This window comes from Hydra vulgaris, chromosome 06 (assembly GCF_038396675.1).
Source record: "Hydra vulgaris chromosome 06, alternate assembly HydraT2T_AEP".
In the NCBI taxonomy this organism is placed as follows: domain Eukaryota; kingdom Metazoa; phylum Cnidaria; class Hydrozoa; order Anthoathecata; family Hydridae; genus Hydra; species Hydra vulgaris.
The window spans coordinates 3,800,964-3,821,679 of NC_088925.1; the positions used below are offsets into that span (position 1 = coordinate 3,800,964).

General features: G+C 28.8%; 2 protein-coding genes across 5 annotated transcripts; one reads left to right on the forward strand and one right to left on the reverse strand.

The window, feature by feature from the left end:
* The first annotated feature begins 368 nt into the window (after positions 1-368).
* Positions 369-6,319, forward strand: LOC100202117 (nuclear receptor subfamily 2 group E member 1). Of its 2 annotated transcripts, none has more exons than XM_065799015.1 (4): positions 369-746; positions 1,022-1,255; positions 3,562-4,278; positions 6,001-6,319. In XM_065799015.1, exons 1-4 carry the CDS (start codon positions 671-673, stop codon positions 6,231-6,233), a joined length of 1,260 nt encoding a protein of 419 aa, XP_065655087.1. In that variant the 5' UTR covers positions 369-670; the 3' UTR covers positions 6,234-6,319. The 2 variants fall into 2 exon arrangements, with proteins under 2 accessions (XP_065655087.1, XP_065655088.1); XM_065799016.1 differs by having other exon boundaries at positions 416-746; positions 3,565-4,278.
* A 2,071-nt stretch (positions 6,320-8,390) lies between these two features.
* LOC136081595 (uncharacterized) lies at positions 8,391-20,211 on the reverse strand. Of its 3 annotated transcripts, XM_065799019.1 has the most exons (7): positions 18,519-20,205; positions 18,160-18,405; positions 17,937-18,016; positions 12,135-12,201; positions 11,983-12,041; positions 9,350-11,107; positions 8,391-8,989 (listed from the first exon to the last, which is right to left on the reverse strand). In XM_065799019.1, the coding sequence occupies exons 1-2, from the start codon at positions 19,460-19,462 to the stop codon at positions 18,201-18,203; spliced, it is 1,149 nt and encodes a 382-aa protein (XP_065655091.1). In that variant the 5' UTR covers positions 19,463-20,205; the 3' UTR covers positions 8,391-8,989; positions 9,350-11,107; positions 11,983-12,041; positions 12,135-12,201; positions 17,937-18,016; positions 18,160-18,200. The 3 variants fall into 3 exon arrangements, with proteins under 3 accessions (XP_065655091.1, XP_065655090.1, XP_065655089.1); XM_065799018.1 differs by having other exon boundaries at positions 9,350-12,041; XM_065799017.1 differs by having other exon boundaries at positions 9,350-12,201; positions 18,519-20,211.
* Between the last annotated feature and the right edge of the window lie 505 nt (positions 20,212-20,716).

Below are 20,716 nucleotides of genomic sequence, written 5' to 3' on the forward strand. Positions count from 1 at the left end.
TAATGTATTGTGGTTAATTCTTTCAAAAGATCCAAAAAGAAAGAACAATGAACTTATCGCCAATGTGCTGGTGTCTTAAAATATACGTGGTAAAAAACAAACAACTCAAAACAAATAATAAAAAGCTTAAGAACTTCTTTTCATTTAGTAAAAAACTTCACGTTATCGTTTTTAAAATATTAGATTTATATTGTAATTAAATTCAGTCGTCCAGCTATTTTTTAAGGCTTACTTTTTATTGAATATACAAGTTTACTATCTATATATATACAACCAAGTGACAGTAAAATATATTAATAAAGAATTAAAAATTTAAAAGGGTGTCACAAGTAAAAAGAAATGTTTTAAAATATAGAATTTTATAGCAACATAAATTATCAAAAAGCAAACGCTTATTCAGAGTAGTTCACCGTTATTTGGTTTAGGTCAGCGGGCATGCACTATTTTAAAAGCAGTATAATTAGTGACCACCTGATAGGCGTCAGATGAATAAACAACTTTCAAAAGATTGATGGACTTAAAGAGATTTTTTGTTCAATTTAAGGTCACTCGATCATAAGACCAGTTTGCCTTTAGAAAATAAAAATTTTGCTCATCGCCGGAATATTAAACGCTGACCCTTAGCCGCTGTTCTTTGTATTCTTAGTTAACTTACTTTGGAATTGAACGCATGGAGCTTTACGATTTCGTAAATTTTCAAGTTCTTGCAGAACAAGTTGTAAAAGAGAAAATTGAGGAAATGAAAGGTAAAACTTTTTTTTTTATCATTATTATTAGTTTTCTAACTGTTTTTTTTAAAAAGAAATAAAAACTAGAAAATTATAAAGCAAAGAAAAGTTTGTTTTAAAAGCATTTGGTTATTTGCTATTGTTACATAAACCTTTCAGTTTGATTTCACTAAAAAATTTTATTATGATTGAATTTTAAGAGAGTTAAAATACGTTAAAATGAACTTGTAGTTTTTAACATAAAAGTACGTATTAAAATATTTTATTTATTTTTAATGCATAAATATTTCTAGAGCTAGAGAGTAAATTATGCCAAAGTTGTCGAATATGTGGAGATCGGTCATCAGGAAGACACTACGGTGTCCCGTCATGCGATGGCTGTCGCGGATTTTTTAAAAGGAGTGTTCGTCGAAATGTATCTTATGCTTGTAAATTCCAAGGCGAGTGTGTGATTGATTTAAAACGTCGAAATCAGTGTCAATTTTGTCGCTATCAAAGATGTCTTAAAGTCGGAATGAATAAAAACGGTATATTTAAATACTATTTTTTGGATAGTTTATTATTATTTAGAAAGGATCATTATTTTTGTTCTGCTATTACATAATTTTAAATAAAATGGTACGTTACATACACAAGAATATTTTTGAACATTTTTATAGACGGAACCTTTTGCTTATATAACTTCGAACGTGTAATTTCTTTATAATTTAATTATTATGGTTGTTTAAACACTATACAGAAAATACTTAAACCTGCCATGATGTTTTAATCACCTAAATATTCTGTATAATTGTTTTCTGTATGATGCACACTCTAAACTTTAAGTAAAATAGAGTTTGCATCATATTCTTGTTTTTAATATTATTAATTTTTGTTTGTAGGTTTAAAAAGTTTTTATTCTTTATAAAAAAAGCCCGCTACTTTCTAGTTTGCGTAAATTTCTCTTTAGTTCATTGTTTTATTTTATTTTTTAATTTGTATGATCCATTTAGAAAGAAAAGGAAGGTTTAGTTAAATTTTCCTTTTATTGATACTAATCCTTTAACAGAAACACATGTTTTTTGCCTCACATGCTATGTTACATCCCACATGTTTCGAATTAAGTTTTAGAAAACATATGGGTAGAACATAATTAGATCTAAATAGTAAAGAGAAAATATTTTTGCCTCTTCTTTAATAAACAAACTATATCAAAGGCAAGTGGAATTTTAAGTAAGTATAAAGTATTTTTCTGCAAGGAGTAACGTTTTTTCTTTATTAATTAAATTTACTAAACAGACTAACGAAATCAATTTTGTTATTTATTTAAAAGGGTTAAGCTAATTTTATAAGCTAAATTGTTTTGCTTAAAGTTTCTAGGTAAATTTATCTTATTACAACCTGTTGGTCTAGACTCAGCATGAAATTTTGATACTTCTGCTTAGCCAAAAAACAATTTAAATCGTAATGTCGTAATAACGAGCAAACGGTTTATATTATAATATGCTCGCGTTCACTTAAACATAAGTGAGTTGTTTTATAATAGAATTTAAATGAGCTAAAATATGTTATGCTCAAAACAACCCAGAAAATCACCAGGTGAAACTAAAAGATATCGCAACCTCATTACCAGTGTCAAATCTGTTACTGTTTAAACATGGCAGACAAAATACAGTTATTTATTGCTAAAACGTATTGGATTTTATCCATTTAAGTTTTTTTATAGTTTCCAATAAAAAATAATATCATAAAACTGTTCACCTAATCAGATTGTAGAGATACACCAGTAACAAATACGAAATCAAATACGAAAAATATTCTCTTCAAGGTTTTTTTTTAAGGTTAAGCCACGTGACTTACGGGTTTGAAGGGTTACAATTTAAGGGGTTACAATTTAAGGTTAAGTATGCTACAACTTAACGGGTTACAATTTAAGGTTAAGTCACGTGATTTACGGGTTTCAAATCACGTGCTGCACGGGTTTCAAACCACGTTTTTTCAGAGTCATGTCAATTTTTGATGATCATAGTTTTTAGTAAAGACATATTTTACATCAAAACTTTGATGGGTAAACAAGCCTTGGTAGATACTAAATCCTAAAAAACAATTTTAGCGATAAAATATAAAACATTTTTAATAATTAAAACTCTCATCTAAATAAATCAAAATTTATAAAACTACTAAAACATCGTAAAATCTACTGAGTACCTATACTTTTGCTAGAAATGTGCAAAATTGTAGTTTATATTCCTGTACAAACACAAAAAACTTTTTATTTTCTGATTGAATACAAAACTGCAATTTTTTTCGTTTAAAACATCGGTATCGTCATTAACGTTATAAATAACTCAAAACAAAAAGTTATAATTTTTTTTGTTAACGCGTTTTTTTAGATTTCGATCAATTTTGCTTTAATTTTTTAAAAACTTTAATTTGCGTCATTTTATTATAATGCTTAGAAAGCATTGATAATGCCTTAGCAAAAAATGTTTACTTATTTGTATGATCTCTTTATTAACAGTAGGTATTTGAGAAAGAAAAGCAAGCGGATTTACTTCAACTATTTTTTATAAATTTTAAATTTTTGTTTATAGTAATTAATATTCTATAAATTTTGAACTTTGATGAATGATGTTTTACGGGCAAAGGTATAGATATTGTGAAGAAATTTAGGGCTTAGAAATTAATGTTGTAGAAATTAGCTTTTTATCCAACACCGCTAGTTATGGGTGTACAAATATAAATAGTTGTGGAAGAAATTCTTCTACATAAGTTTTTTATTTTTATTTCATTTATACTTTAGATTACTAAAAAGAAATCAAATATTAGTTTTTATTATCATTTTTTTTTGTAGCAGTTCAACACGAACGACAACCCAAAAAGCCTCAAATCATTCCTAATCCTAATTTATTCACAAACCATTTTGATTTTTCATTTCAAAAAAGCACAATTACTTGTATGAACAGTTCAATTTCTCCGGCAATATCTCCTGCAGGATCCTACGATTTAAACAATTTATCCCCGACATTTGTAATGGAAAAATCTTTATCACCACCTGTGCCAACATTGTCTCCAACTCCTTTATCAAAAAAAGCTTCGCAATATTCTATTGAATCCCTTCTTAAAAAGGATATTGATACTCATGAAAACTACGAAATAAGATCTTCGTGTGCTCAGACTCGTTTTCCAATGCTAACTCCGCCAAATTCGCCTTTAAAAGCTGTGTTTGAATCTGAAGTCAATCAAGGTGTTAACGAAATTTTATATAAAGTCCTTCGATCAAGTATTTCACGATTACAAACTATTCCCGCTTTACACGAATTCTCTCAAGAAGTTCAAATAAAAATGATAACAGACAATTGTATTCCCGTTTTTATATTAACTTTGCATGAGGCATTTATTCCTGTTGACATGGTGATGATGTATTTACGCAACTGCATGATTGAGCAACATCTCACAGAAAGTAATCAGATTCTTGGAAAAATTGAAGTAGTCTTACGTGAAATGAAATATTTGGTTGTTGACGCAACCGAAATTGGCTATATGAAAGCAATGTCGTTATTTAAACCAGGTATAATTCTTTATGAATCTGAAAAAAATTATAGTTGTAGAAATTATAATTTTAGGTATATTATAGTTTAATGTTGGGTAACAAGTGCTCAACTTGCATTTAATTGAAAATTAATCTCAGTTATTGACAGGGGGTTGTATAACAGGTGTTAATTATTAAACTAAGTTAAATTCACTCGTTTAATTTGTACAAGTAACCAAATAAGTACTAAATTTTTACTTTGTGGTAATATACAACTTTTACTGTGGTAATATACAACTTTTACATATTCTACTTTTACTGCATGCATAATTATGTGCGACATGCATAATTATGAGCGGTAAAAATATAGCAAGAATGTTGTAGTATTAGAAACAAATATTTTTAAAAGTTTAGTTAAAATTCAATAAAAAAATTCATACATACATACATACATACATAGAAATATACATAAATACATGTAATGTAACGTTAGATTTATGTGAGATTCGGGCGGCTAAAACATTGCAAAGGTCTTATTTATGTCTCTATGATTATAATTAGGTCGGTACCCAGGGCCGTCGAGAGTCGTCACGTCGCCTGGAACAGCAACCCTGATTGGCGCCCTTATTTATCAAAATTTCCTTATATTATAAAAGGCCTTTTCTTTTTCTTGTTTTAGGTACATTCTTTTCAATTGGCGCCCCTTCGATATCTGCCGCCCGGTACAAAATGTCCCTTTCGTCCCCTCCCCCTCTCGACGAAAATAAAATAACGGAGTGTAAATGAAATGATAAATTTGATGGGTACCTCCCGGTGCCCATTAAATTTATCATTTTATTAACACACTCTCCGACAAATAATGTTTTGTTAATTTATGACGCTGCACTTTCTGTTGTTTTCAATTAAAAGAATGAAACCTTTCTCTGAATACTTTTTCAAAACAATATATAAACACACAATTAAAAGTAATTGCATAATTTAAAAAGAAAATTTTATACTTGTTAGGTTTTCGATTTTGAACTTAAAGTAAAAAAATGTTTTTTGATTAAGCTACAATACATCTACTCCTTTTGTAAAATTAAAGAGCATTGCCACGTGCATTATTAATAACGTTTATCTTTTTGTTTGTCGTGGTTAAAATAAAAGCATTTTAATTTGCATTTTGAATTGCGTGCGTGCGTAACATTAATCTGGTTGGCCTTTTTTATTTTGTTAAGTTTAACAAAGATATGCGTTGCAACTACTATAAATACCTTTTGAAAGTTTTATTTAAATAATCACAACAAAGTATCTTAAGGTTATGGATTTATTATTAAATACATTCTTTTAAATGAAAGTCGAGTAGATGAAAAAAAAAAATGGTTGGTTGCCCTGCCGGATGACTGATTGATTTTTTAAATAAGTTTTAGTCGTCCTCTGCAAGGACTAGTCATTCCTGTACCTCTGAACGACCGTAACGTTACACCACAGTGTATAATTTATAGTGTAAAATTAAAAATACTTTTAATGTCTAATTAAACATGGCTATATAAAACGTCTTGTTTCGTATTATGTACCATTGTATATTGTTAAGTTGTTTTTATATTATTTTTTATAAATTATCAAAGTGTTTATATTTGAACTTAAGTTACGTTTATATTTGGCATAAGAATAGTTAATTGCTCTTAAAAATTTCCTAGAAATACTCCCTAATTGTCGAAATAAAAGTTATTTAAATATTTATATTTCTTAAATAATTTATTTAAAATTTTCATTATTTAGATCCACTTACTAATTTACAAAACTCATTGTTTCATCGACATTTTGCTGAAGCTCGATTTCATCTTAGCGAACACGTGACTCGCTTTTACAACAATAACGGACGCTTTAGTAAATTGCTATCTATATCAAACACTCTTCACAGTTATCCAGCAAGTTTGGCTTCTATTATTTTTCCGATAATTAAAGATGTGAAGTTATTTGTGAACCATTGCTCGTCAATTGATGGTTTTTAAAACGTTTGATTAGACAAAGTATCGATTTTTATTGTCTTTGTAAATATTATGCTTATTAAATATTACATCCTTAATTTTATTAAATATTGGGTTAGCTAAAGAGTAATGAACATCTTTTAAAAATAAATTAATAATTTATTTTAACTCCATAACTAATTTCCAGCAATATATGAACCATCATTGACCTTTAAACTCTTACTAACTCTTAGACAAAGAACAAATGCTGTTGGCGTAAAACCCTCGAGGCTTTAAATCAAAATTAAGGTGCAGTAAAAGTGTTTTATTTTTGTCTTTCTTTGTGCTAATTTTTGCTGAGTGATCAAAACAATTGATTTTTTAGCATTAAGTTAGGTAAATGAGGTAGCACTTCCCACCTTAGCTCCAATAGTTTGTTTCAGTTTTGCAAGTCTGGCGTACTTTTAAGCGTTTCGATTGAAGATTGTCGTGGTGTGCTCAGTAGTTGCTTTCGTAATTGTCGCGTTTGGCAGTAGTATTTTCCATCAAGACAAAAGCAACTTTTTTTTTTTGATGAGGGGGAGGGAAGGTGGTGTTGTCGAAATTTTGTAGATTGCAGATGTATAGGGTTGTAGTTGGATGGGTTTAGTTTTGGTAGTTGTTCCAGTCCCCGTCACTGGCACTTCCTGCATTTTTTATAAACAGAACCCTCTTCTATTCTCAAGTGATAAAATAGTGTAGCCTTGATTTGAACTTTTAGTTAACAACAAGGTGTCTGTCAGATCAGGGAATTCGTACATCTGCAAAAAAATGAGGGAATAATCAAGGAAACTGGGATAAGTTTTGTAAAAATCGAGGAAAATGGCTCTTAGTCAAACTTACGTAACTTAAGTATGTAGTATATCATAATGTATTAAAAAAATTTATTTGACAGATAGCTTTATGAATCTCTCTTGCTACTTTAATTGTAGGTTGTATTATTGTTTATATTTTTGCAATTAAAGAGGATTTTTCCAAAAGAATCTAAATCTAATTTTTCTACTGAGTTTGGGTAACTTTAAATTATATCACAGAAAACAGGTAGTGGATCAGGGAAATCCACCTTAAAATATTGGCAGACACCCTGAATAATTTAACGTGCAGTGCAAAGACAAGAGGTTCATGCAAGTGTCCGCTAACTAGCGCACAGTTTAGATGATGTACAAACAATAAGCTTAGATATATATTTTTTTCATTTCATATAAATTACGCAATGCTAAATTCATTTAAACAACAGAAGTAGAAGACCTAAACTTTTTTTACGCAGCAACTTTAATTGAACTTTATACGCTATTATAATTTTTAACTCAACTTAAGACTCTTTGAGGGAAAGCTTTTGAACTCTTGTTTTGTTTATTAGTGAAATTTAGCGTTGCGTAATATATGAGCAACCCCTAGTGATGTTACAAAGTACTATGAATGCACCCATTGCTTGCTTAGATTCATTGTTTTGCTTGCTTAGCTGTGCTTAGTTAGATTTCAGTTACCTCTTTAATTCAATTCCATTAATTTGCCAGATCTGAGTTGATCTTACAATTAAGGGGTAAACAGATTCTATCTGTTGACCAGCTTCGCACCCCTTATTCATCTATTAGGCAGGCGCAGATGTATTTTCAATACATTTTTTCCAGTTTAGGATGCTGAATGCTGGATCTTGACTCAATGCATGGGTTTTGCTTGTGTTTCTGTTTTTATGACTAGGCAACTCACTCTATTATCTCCTAATGAGGGTACAGCTCTAAAACTCAGTTTTATGGTTCTGAGGCCGGCTGGTAGTCAGGTTTCACGAACTTTGTGGTAGCTCTCATAGAGACTGATTCCATCAACAGTTAAAAAATATAAAAGTATTAACAGCACCATGTTACGCATGGTGTCCCTGTTTCTACTTTTGGTGTGTATTGTCAAGGCCACATTTGGAGCCCTTTGTTAGGGTGTTGCGTTAAAAAAGTTATTCGTTAAAAAAGTTTACAAACAGTGAAATCTGCGCGTGCGCTAAATAATGACTACTTCTTTAACGCTTAATGGCGTTAAAAAAGTTAGCCCGTTAAGAAAAGTTTTAACTTTCAAGTTCAACTAAACAGATTTAATATTTTCTCCAATTTTTAAGGACCGTTAGGTTTGGTTAGGGCACCTTAGATAAAAGTTAAAAAAAAAGTTTTGAGATTGAAAACAAATAAATGAAATCGTTACGTAGTTAACAAACAATTATAATGTATATATTTTAACACACTTATTACATAAGAGTCTTGTATTTCCAAGGCAAAAGGCACAAAACTTTTTATATTAGCACAAAGCACAACAAAGTAGCATAAAGTAGGCACAACATAAATAAACATAAAAACTAGTTTTGTAAAGTTACCAGTTAATAAAATATTTCTAACTTTGATTGTGTAGAAATCAAATTTTTGCCATAACTGTTGGCTAATGATTAATATAGTAAATTTCAAATCATGAAATTTTACTAAATTAGAATCATGTTCAACAATAAGATAAGTAAAATAAAACAATGACAAACGTAGGAAAGACAAAATATAAATGTTAAAACTTATAAAAAAAAGTTTAAAATCCTTTCAATTTAAGACAAATGTAAAAAGTTATGAAAATTTGTTCAAATAATACTTAAACTATTATCTTTTATAAGCTTTAAAACTCAAAAAACTTCATAGAAATAATATATTTAACAAAAATCGTAATTATGTAGCTTCCTTTGCGACATTTGACTATATCGAACATGTGGAGCCTCCATTCCATCACAAATATGCCTATAGATAAATAGAATTATATATTATTCCATATTAGTAATTTTAAAAAATATATATACTTATATATATACAATTTTTTTTTTTAAGTTTAACGTCCGTGTTTCTACATTTATATTGTTTAGACTTGTGTGGTTTAGACTTTTCATAACGCTATTTTCTAAATTAAATGACATTATGAGGTATGATGCCTTTACAACACCTAACCAGTATCGCTTGTTCCATATGAAACAGGTTGTACATGATTATATGCTACCTTAAGAAAAAATGGCCTGACCTGACTAGCTATTATTGCATTCCATAAAATTACAAATACATCAATACATTAGAAAAAAAATATATATATATAAATAATAAAGCTACCTTAAACTTATGCCATAGCACAGTGACAAGCCTCGTCACAAAGAAAGGATGAAGATCATCTTTTAAACCCATTTAGTATGGTTATATAAAGAAACATTTCAAGTTTGCTTTTCTTAATACATGTTAGAAAGTGTTTTCTCATACTATTTTTCCCCAGACAATTACACTTGGTCAATTCCATTACATAGAGGTGTAGCATTTGCATAATATAAAGACCACAATCATTTCCATTATCTTGGGTTTGGCAATTCATAACTTCAAAACTAATTGAGTTAACATCTTTATAAATCAATAAAGAATGAGCAACAGGATGCACAAGTAATGGAACATCTTCATTTAAACTGGTATAGAGAGAATCATAATATTGAACTGAGTTTAAACATGTATCAGATGACACATTACTTATTAATATCCAATGCGAGTTTCTAATATTGAGTATTTGAATAAATTTTCCATTAGGAATGTAACCACCTGAATTATTTTTATTAAAAATACACGAACTTTGAAATCCAGCAATATGAGGAAACTGAAATGAAAGGAAACTTTGGGCAATATCTATTAAAGTATCATTTAACCAGCCACATAAAATGTCGAGGCTTAATTTGTTGATAAGTTTAAAAAAAATTTATTGTTACCAGAAATTGCAAGGTATACATTTTTTGATAAGTTTTCAACTTCAGTCAATTTAATATTTTTATCTTTAACATAGCATTTTGAGTCTAGTGTGTGTCTCTTGTTTGACTTTCTAGGTTTTATTGTATTCTTTTTATTTCTAGCCATTTTAATATTCATTGGAAGACAATAATTGTGTTCTTTTAATATTATTGCTGATGATACATTCCAAATTTTTTCTAGATATGGCTTCATATTCACTAAAGAAACAGCTTTCCCCAAAAAGCTTTTCCCTTTCTTTTCCATTACGAGTTACAACAGCACTATTTTGTTTAAAGCTTGTGATTGTAGCAGGTCCAAGCCAATCATGCTCCATTCGGCCCCCTTTACGACCAATTTTTCTACAACTTTTTAATAAAACTTTGTCACCTATTTTAAATGAAAATGACTTACACCCTTTTATCTGTTTAGAAGCATAATATTTTTGCATTTTTGTTTGAGCATTTAAAATATTAGAATTTACCACAATGTCGACTTTATTGTGTGAATTAATTCTTTCTTGAATTTAATCTACAGTTGAATTAATTTCAATATTATCATCAATAATGTCTGAATTAGTTAGATTCATTGCTAAAGCTGAAAACAATTGTGGTTCTCTGCCAAACATTAGAAAAAATGGTGTAAACTTAGTTGATTTTTGCACACATGTGCGATGACCAAACAATACCGGTTCTAACAACTCATCCCATTTGTTCTGAGCTTCATTACATAACTTTGAAAGGGCTCTCTTAACAGTCTGATTAGTTCTTTCATCTTGCCCATTCATTTGTGGGTGGTAAACAGAAAGTATTTTTTTAGGAGGACCGAATCTATAAAATAAGGTGGTGAGGCACTTTGATACATATAAAGCAGACTTTTCAGGAATAGGGTAAGCTTCATCATATTTACTCCAGAGGTCTAGTACTGCTAAAATATATTTGTGTCCTTGTGACGTAATAGGCAGTAGGCCAATCAGATCAATGCCCAAAAACTCCCATAGCCCATTCACCACTATAGGTTTTAATTCAGGAGCAACAGTTTTAATTTTTTCCATTCGTTGGCGTTTGTCGCATTCCTTTATCCATTTGGTAATATCATTAACCATACCTAAAAACACAAGAAACAAAGTAAATTACTATATAAAAGTATCATGATTGAATGACAAAAAACGATTAAATTTATTTAATAAACTTCAGTAATTTTTAGTTTTTAAAATTTATATTTAAGTAAAGAAAAACAAACTAAGCCAGTAAAAAGAACTTTTTAGTTTAGCTTTAGTATTGTTAAGACCAACATGTGCCCCGTGATCAGAATCATGGACATCTCTAAAAGCCATCTTTTTTTCATGATCAGTTGAAAGAACTAGTAGTTTCTAAGATGATTTGATATAGTACAATTTACCATCTATATATATTAGGTATGCGAGTAAGAATTTTCAAACTGTTTGATTACTATAATGTTATATATCATTAGAAAGAGGATTATTACAGTATTTTAAAGGTGAAAATTATCAAAATTGAACAATTGGTTCAAAAGTTATGACGATTTAAGTACTGATTTTTCTATATATGGATTTGTTGAAGAAACTGTGGTCAAAATAATGTTTTTCTTCACTTAAATTGTCATAACTTTGCCAATTCTTATAAAAATACAAATATCTTGGTGTCAAAAGATGTAGGAGTGCGCTACAACTTTATGTTAAACTCCAACCACCGGGTGTATCGGATGGACAGAGGGGGCACCAAACCACCACCTCGCCCGTAATTTTTATATAAGCAATATAAATACACAAAAAAGTTGTTTTAAATTTATAGTAAACCACCAAAATTTACGAGAGGTGTATGTTAGCAATAGAGGTGGGTGTGGTGGCGATGGTTTGATACACCCTAGGATCAAAAACGACTTGATTTTATAAATATTTATATCTTTACTAAATTGAGTAAAATTAGTACAGAATATAAAATTATGTTATACAATCTTACGTATGAAAGTGGTGTTTCTATTACGGAAGGGGCATATGCCCACCACCTACCCACCCAATCTAAAAAAAAAAAATTATTATTTTCAAAATTTGAACAATAAATTTAAAAAATAAATTATGAAATTGGAAATAAATTTAAAAATAAATTCATACCAGACAACCACCAAATATGGGAGATGAATGTAAAGCTCACAGTAGATATGTTGATGATGTTTTAGTACTATAATATCAAAAAATGTTTCAATTCTTGAAATATCTGATTGAATATTTAAAGTACAACAACAAAGAAGTAAAAAACATATTCCACTAGATTAAAAGGTATATTAGTGGTGCATCCATGGCTTAAGAGAGTGGAGTATAAGGGAGGGTGTATCTAAATATGTCATAAGAAAGGGGCATTCTAATGCCCCTTCCACTTCTAACCAAAAATTATTATTTAATGGATATATATTACTAAAAAAATTATACAACTACTATTGTGGGACTATAAGTCAATTGGCTGTGAAAAACATGTCATCTTTCTAACCAAGTATAATAAAAACCTATAATAAAGTCTTTCATGTGATTATTACATTAAAAGAAGTAAGGACCATACAGTATACTTATGGTAAGATGATTAATAGTAACTCGGTCAGACATTGTGTTCGAAATATTATTAATAATTGAATTATGAGATTCGTTATAGCTGCACAAGTGAAAATGAGAATAAATAAAAGTCATATGATCGATGGCATTACATATATAGTTTTCATAATCATCTGCTGTCCCACAGGGTAGTTGGTCCAGAGCAACAACTAGGCATCAACAAATAGGCAACAACAAATAGGCATTGATCTTTTGACGTCAAGTAAATACTGTTAATATGAACACCTTCTTGTGTTGTAGCATCAAACCAAAGAGTAAGTTGACTATTGTTGATTACCCATTCAGCTGCCTGCAAGCTTGAAATACTGCCAAGCTCCAGAGCCATTTGTTCAACGCTATTGTAGTGTGGAATATCAGAGAAAGCAAAACCCATAAATTGTCCAATTTTCTGAATGAGAATAGGAATGTTACCTGTTGAGACATAACATATTAACAAGTTATAAATAATCATTCTCATCTGTAATGAATATGTCTTTCCTTCTTCATTTATGTTCAAAAGTGTGGTTGTGTTCTCCTTTTTTTGAAGCAAATCGTTTTCCAAACTAGCAATTACTTTTTCCTGCCCTATTATCTGCATTATGCTTTACCTTTATTTGATGCAACTTTTTTTTTCATTAAACTTTAATTTTTTTATTGTAGCTGTATGATTGCGAATTTGTCGAGTATAATAATATGTTTGCATTTTTTTATTTAGTTCTATTAATTCTGTTCTTAAACCTCTTATAATCTCTTCTTTTCTTTTAACACTTTGTCTTAAAACTTTTAGTTTATATGCCATAATCTTTAATTTAGATTTAACTATAGCTATATTTTTTCTGTATTTCTTGGAAGAGGTAGCTAATTGATTAGCCAAATTACATAACCGACTCTTCAATAGATTTTCTCTAGTTGTCATTTCTTGTCCACAAGTGTCACTATTTTGAACATGATTACTACAACAAGATATTATATATATATATATATATATATATATATATATATATATATATATATATATATATATATATATATATATATATATATATATATATATATATATATATATAGTTATATATATATATATATATATATATATATATATATATATATATATATATATATATATATATATATATATATATATATATATATATATATATATATATATATATATATATACATATACATATATATACTTAATTTTACTATAAGGTTTTTATAAATAAACCCATACCACAAAGTTAGGTACTTCGATCAAAATTTCAAATCAAATTTTATGTTAAAAAAATTAAATAGACAAAAAGAGCTCGATATTATCATTCCAAAAATACCTCTTGTGTAAATATATTGGAAAAAGAAAAAATAATTATAAGGTTTAAAAGAACCAAAATAAAACTCGTTAATGATATAAAATTTTCAGAAAATCGCGCTTTTATAAAAAAACAATAAAAAAAATCGCTTATTTCTTAAAACATGTGATTTCAAAGTGTGGCCAAAAACTAAAACTGAAGATAAACCAACTGAACTACGGCATAATAAAATTTTAAAATTGTCTAATAATGTTTTTATAATATCGTCTACTAATATTTTAATTTTTTGTTTTTAAATCTTACATGCAGTTTGTTTAAATGGTTTCCCCCCGGTTTGTTAAAACCCGGGGAAAAAATTGTAGTATGGCAATTTTAAAATAGAAAAAGTTTCGTCCCAGCCCTAAATGTCCTTTTTAAAACATGCCATATATTTCAAATACTAACTAGATACCTACACCAATTACTACAAATTACAAGTTTATTCCAACCTCCGAGGGAATAAGATTTTACTTCGAATAACTTAATCTTTTTGAAAAATGACCTTTTACAAGTTAGGGGTCATCCATATATTACGTACGCAGCGAGGAGTAGGGGGGAGATGTCCTAAGTTGTTTAATTTGCGTACGAGTGCATATGTCGAGGTGGGTGGGGATGTTCAACAAATGTATGTACGCAAACTCAAAAAATTGAGGTGGCAATTAACGTTCACTTGCTAATTAATAAAAAGTGATCGACGCCAACGTTAATGGCCTGCTAAGGTCATAGAAGTTGAACAGCGCAAAAAATAGAAAAACTAACAAAATTAATTTTAAATAAGTTAACATTGATATTAACTTATTTCTAGAAATTAAACCTACTAATTTAATAAGATTAAAACCACACTTTAAAACATTGTTATAATTGTGGTTTTAATATTTTGAAATTTTAATTTTCGAAATAAAACCATCGTATACAGTACTATACTATGTGTGTACAAAAGCTTATAAAACAATATTAACATTTTATTTGGGGAGGGGGTATAAAAAAATGTATAAAGTGCAACAGCGGGGGAGGGGGTCCAAATTTGGAGATTTTTGCGTACGTAATATATGGATGACACCTTACTGGAAAATAATAAAAAAGAGGGGGGGGGGGGGGGGGGCGGAAAATAAGCGATAGCCCTCCTTCCTCAACTATATAAAAAGTCAATTTTTTCTATTTTAATTCCAACTCTTACTGCCACCCTTAATTTTTGTTTCCGCCCAACCTTTAACTTTTTTGAACTTTGTATATATATATACCAGGCTTGGACAGGAAGGCGTGCGATTTGGAGTGCGAATATGACCACGCAAATATTTGTTGTTTTTAAATCGTTTTGAAAAATTGACCGCGACTGTTAAGACTTTGTTTACATTTACATTAGTTTGTTTTCATTTTAAAAATGCGCCAAAAAACTTTTATCTTAACTTAAGAAACTTTTATCTTAAATAAATAAACTTAAACAAAATTTATTTTGAAAAAAGAAAAGAAATCTTCGTAGAAGAAAATAATGAAAAATAAAAAAAACTTAACTGAAACTAAAATAAAAAAAACCGAAAAAATACTTGACTAAAATAAATAATAAACTATAACGCTAAATTAAGTTTATAATTACGTTTGGAACTTTTAAACTTTTATCGTTGCTAATGTTTTTATAATATTATACGAAACTCTTTTAAAAAAAGTAACAACTTACTTCTAATGATTGTTTAATAAATACGCGCATTTAACAAAAAAAGATTCTTAACAATTCTTCGTAGTAAAAACAAAAGAAAAAATAACTAAATTGTTTCTTTTGTGAGAAATACGTCAACAAAAAACGTTTACATTTTCTATGAACGACGTTTATAGAATAAATTATAGAATTAGTTTATAAGCGTTTATAATCATAAAATATGCATAACTTTATAAATTAAAAAATAAATATATTATATAGGTATATTAATATATATGTATATATATATTAAATATAAAATAATAAGTTAAATATAAAATAATCATGTAAGTTTTTTTTTAAGTTTCCTCATAGCTTCGATACTTTTTTTTTTGGCGCATTTTTAAAATGTAAACAAAGCATTTAACAGCAGCGATCAAGCTTTCAAAATGATTTAAAAATAAAAACTGTTTGTGTGGTCATACTATCGCGTGAAATCGCACGCCTTCCTGTCCAAGCCTGATATACATATATGTTTTTTCGTCAGTGGTCTAGGTACGATATTTTAGAGAGAAGGGGTCAATTTTTAAAGGGAGGGGGTTTGGGGTGGAAACTTCATACACCCTCGTATATATGCTACATCTAACCGTCAATTTTCATTAACATAATATGGAATACACATTATCGTTAAACTTAAAATTGAAAATAACTTATTTTTAACAAATAAACAAAAACATATTTTAAAGATGATCAAAATATTCTACGAATAACATAAAATTTGTAATAAAATAAAAAACAGAAAAAAATCACATTACTGATACCTTTTAGAAGATTGAGAAACTTTTTTTCTAGATTATATACAATAAATTATGAAATACTAAAAAAATGTTATAAAAATGCTATAAGACAGCTGGTAAACTCACATCTCCAAGAACAACGTCGGTAAGAAATTCTCGGATTAAAATGTTTGTTATACCACTATCATCTACGTACAAAATATTTACAAACTCTAAGGTTTTTTTAAAAGAAAAAGACATTATGGAACCACAACAAATTATGTCCTTTCCATCTACCTCCCAAATGTGGTTGATATCCATCCCCAAAATGTTAGAGTCTTTATTTAGCATGGCTAATGCAAATGTTTTCATTTTCTCTGAAAGAACAGAAAAAGCTATAGGTTCAAGACCATCATTAAGGTCTGCGTTGATCGATCTTTCAATTTTCTTTCTTTCTAGTTTGTCTCTTTTCTGAGCTGTTTCTTGCTAATGCATATTTGCCGCAGCTCTCATGCCTTCTTTTCGTGTTAACAGATCCCTGCTTTATAGCAAACGTTATAATTGCTTTCTGTTTAACTTCACTTTTTTCCAGTAGCCAATCCATTGTTTTATTAATTTTACTTTTTACTTTACTATCTAAAAAACCTGTTGTAGCATTAGGAGCCCTTTTGTTCTGAGAATCAACCATACCTAAAACTCTTTCAGTGTGCATATTGTGCACTGGTGCTGAAGAAGCACTCTGTAAAATTTCAGGAGTAGCATTGCTTAGATTACCTGTTAAATACTGTTTCAGTTGTCTCTCGAGCACAACAAGAAATCCTGACGCTAATGATTTTTACAACATTTATTGATAACTCGTCAAAATTTGCTTTTCTTAGGGAAGCAAGAATAACATCATTTGATAATACTTCAGCTCCAAAACAGTCAACCTTTGATGAAATAACTTGAAATGGGTCATCTCTAACAAGCTCAAGCCAGCTGAGACAAAGTTTCATGAGTGGGATTTGTAATTGTAAAATATTATTAAATAAACATTTTATAAGTTATATTTTTTAATATTATATAATACAGAAGGACTTTTTAGGAATTTTAAGGGCACAGTGCTATTTTTTTTGGAGGTTTTTTTATGTGCCGCAGTCTAAAAATTGTCTACAAAAAGTTCTTCCTAAAAACTGCGAGCCCGGGGCTAAAACCCCCTCACTTAATCCAGCACTGATATAATATATTATATTATAGACTATAATATATTATATATTATATCAGTGCTGGATTAAGTGAGGGATATAATTTAAAGGAATATTATATTTAGTTTCAATACAATGAACTATTTTCTATTTTTTCATACTATTTCATTATAATGAAATTTACTATTTCATACTTTTATACTACTTCATAATGCATTAAATATTTCATATTATTTATATATATATATATATATATATATATATATATATATATATATATATATATATATATATATATATATATATAACTACTTTTAATTTATTGTAAACTTAAAAAGTAAAGAATATTTTAATCAAAAGGAAATACTATTTATATTATTTATTCCTACCATTTCCATGTGCGATCGATTATCCATGTTTTTATAAAATTGAGTCATCCAAGGCCCTGTGATTAGTTTGCCATATAAACCTATAAAAATAAGACTTACTGTAAGACCTTTTTTTATTTCAATTTATGTAACAACTAAATCATGTAACTAAAATAAATATATACCTAAATATATATTCAGAATAAATGCTAGATAAAATGTATATATGAACTATAATAACTACCTAATATTCTTAACTGCATTATAATGCATGGGTTTTGGAAATCAGCAAGAAGAGCTAAGTTGTTTGGCTTTGCAATATTTTTTTAAATAAATAATAAAATTATCTCTCATCCAGTATACAGTTCCTGCAAGGTGGAAAAGTATGTGCAGTCTATTGCCAACATAACGCGCTATTGTACCAAGACGCAGTCCAATGCTAGTCAAAAATGTCTCAAAGCCTGCTGGGTCACCAGATTTCATTTTGTATCTATAAAAAGAAACCAGTATCTATTTGTGACAAATGATCACAATTACAAAAATATAAATTATAAGAAATTTATAGTTATTAAAGTACTCAATTAACTAAAAAACATTAAATACCTTAACTTTGATACTGCATATAGTAGGTTTGCAGCTCTACCCTCTGTACCATAAATTTCACTTTTAATCCCCATCTTACTATCATATTGGTGCAGCAATGTGCGTGCCTTTGTTGCAAGTCCTTCATGATGGTGAATATTGCAATGGAGTGCTAAAAGTTGCTTCCCAAAAAACTTGCTAAGTTCTCTATTAACACAATTGTTTACAGATACTCTGTCTGCAAGTGTTGAGTGAAATGTATTTACAAATCTGTGAAGGATAACATGTTGTTGGATGCCACTAAATAATGAATATGTTGATGCTAAGTCTTGAATAGCATTAATTAAATGTTCCATATAATTATTTGTTTTACCTCCAGATAATTCTGCTATTTGTATAGTTAACTGTTTTCTGTCAATTGATATATGACATTCATTTATATGAACTCCATCAATAGACGTTGAGTCCCATGAAAGGGTAGCAATAGCTGAAGAAGAAAAATAAATATGTTCTGCTACTTGGATATCAGAAATAACCCCTAACTCATAAGCCATACGCGCAAGTGTGGAAGGAGCAGGAATGTTTACAACATATTTAAGTGTCAATTCCTTGGTAATAAATTTAATCAAAATTCCAATATTTTCTATTGGAACCTGATTTAATAAGCACATATACACACATTTTCGTAAAGGTACATCATAATAAAAGTGTTTTGATTCAATAGTTTTAATTTTTAAAATTTTTGTGGGAGAACTCTTTTGCGCCAAATCTAATTTTCCTTTTAGTTCATCAACATACATCTGCAAACAGGCATTTTCAGAATTATTACATTTGATAACTTTTTTTAACTCCATTTGTTTTAGTTTTTGTTTGGTTACCAAACAATGCGATGAATTTGTATTTGCTTTTTCTGATAAGATGTTAGAATCTTCTCTTTCATACAATTTTTTAAATTTAGTTTTCATTTTAATTTGAAATTTTCATGCTTAAGAAATCTTATCTGTAAGAAATCTTATCTGTTGCCTGAGATGATTAATAACTTTGATAGATTTTTTACATTGCATTTCTATTTCAGATGTCTTTAATTTCTTTGCATCAGAAACATGCTCATTTTTAAATATAAAATTGCTTATTTTATGCTTAACTGGAGTAACAATAAACTTTTCCTCTAAAACCTTAATTAAAGAATTCCAATTTATTGTTAATCTTTTTTTAAGAACCTGGATTTCTTTGTAAAGTCTATTTAATTTGTTTATAACAGTTTGGACTGTACATTGGGTATTTTCAGAGTTTATGAGTTCATGAAGCTTTTTTGCAGGGTTAAACATTTTTTTACTCTCTGATAAATAGATGGCGAAACCATTTCTAAATGGAAAAATGATATTGTCTGCTTTGAAAGAGTTTATATAATTGTCAAACTCAAGTAAAGTCCTATCTGTTCCAAAAGTATCCATATTTACAAGCAAATCTTGTGTATTGTTCTTTTAAGAAATTCTAAAAATACACAGCATATACAATATGCGCGCTACTGCAGTTTCTCCCCCCCCCCCCTTTTTTTTTTTATTGCAGAATATGATAGAGAATATTATGCTGATTATGAATCGTATAAAAACATAGGTCTGAAAACCAACAAAAAGTGCTCTAAATTGCTGTTGAAGTTTAAAAAATTATACTAAAAAACGCTAATATTCGCCATTTTTTCATACTCAGTTATAAATAAAATTATTTTCAACGATAAATTTAAAAAAGCCTGGTTTCTATCAAAAATGTAAAGCAAAACTATTAAAAAATGCTGAGCGCATCATTTTCTGGTTTATCTCTGACCCAAACCCTAACCCTGTCTCAAATCATGTACTTTTAATCGCGCCAATCCCTATTTGTCAGTCGATATATGTGCATTTAGTTGTGCCAATCCCTATTTGTCAGTCGATGTATGTACATTCAATTGCGCCAATCCCTATTTTTCAGTCGTTGCATGTACATTTAATTGCGCCAGTCCCTATTTGTCAGTCGATTTATGTACATTTAAAAAGCAAAATCTTAAATTAATTTTTAAAAAATTAATTAAAAATATATAAAATATATTATTAAAAACATTTAATTTAAATATAATTTAATTTTGACGACAATAAAAACCGGGTTGCATAATTAAAAAAAGATTTTCTAACCGATTGATTTCAAAACGTAAACTTTGATGTAAAACGTTTCAAAAAATGGCG

Coding starts and splice junctions, on each gene's coding strand:
- LOC100202117 (XM_065799015.1), top strand. CDS start 671: ATGGAGCTTTACGATTTCGTAAATTTTCAAGTTCTTGCAGAACAAGTT. Junction 747..1,021: donor GAAAATTGAGGAAATGAAAG/GTAAAACTTTTT, acceptor AAATATTTCTAG/AGCTAGAGAGTAAATTATGC. Junction 4,279..6,000: donor AATGTCGTTATTTAAACCAG/GTATAATTCTTT, acceptor TTCATTATTTAG/ATCCACTTACTAATTTACAA.
- LOC136081595 (XM_065799017.1), bottom strand. CDS start 19,462: ATGAAAACTAAATTTAAAAAATTGTATGAAAGAGAAGATTCTAACATC. Junction 18,406..18,518: donor TATGCAGTATCAAAGTTAAG/GTATTTAATGTT, acceptor TTCTTTTTATAG/ATACAAAATGAAATCTGGTG.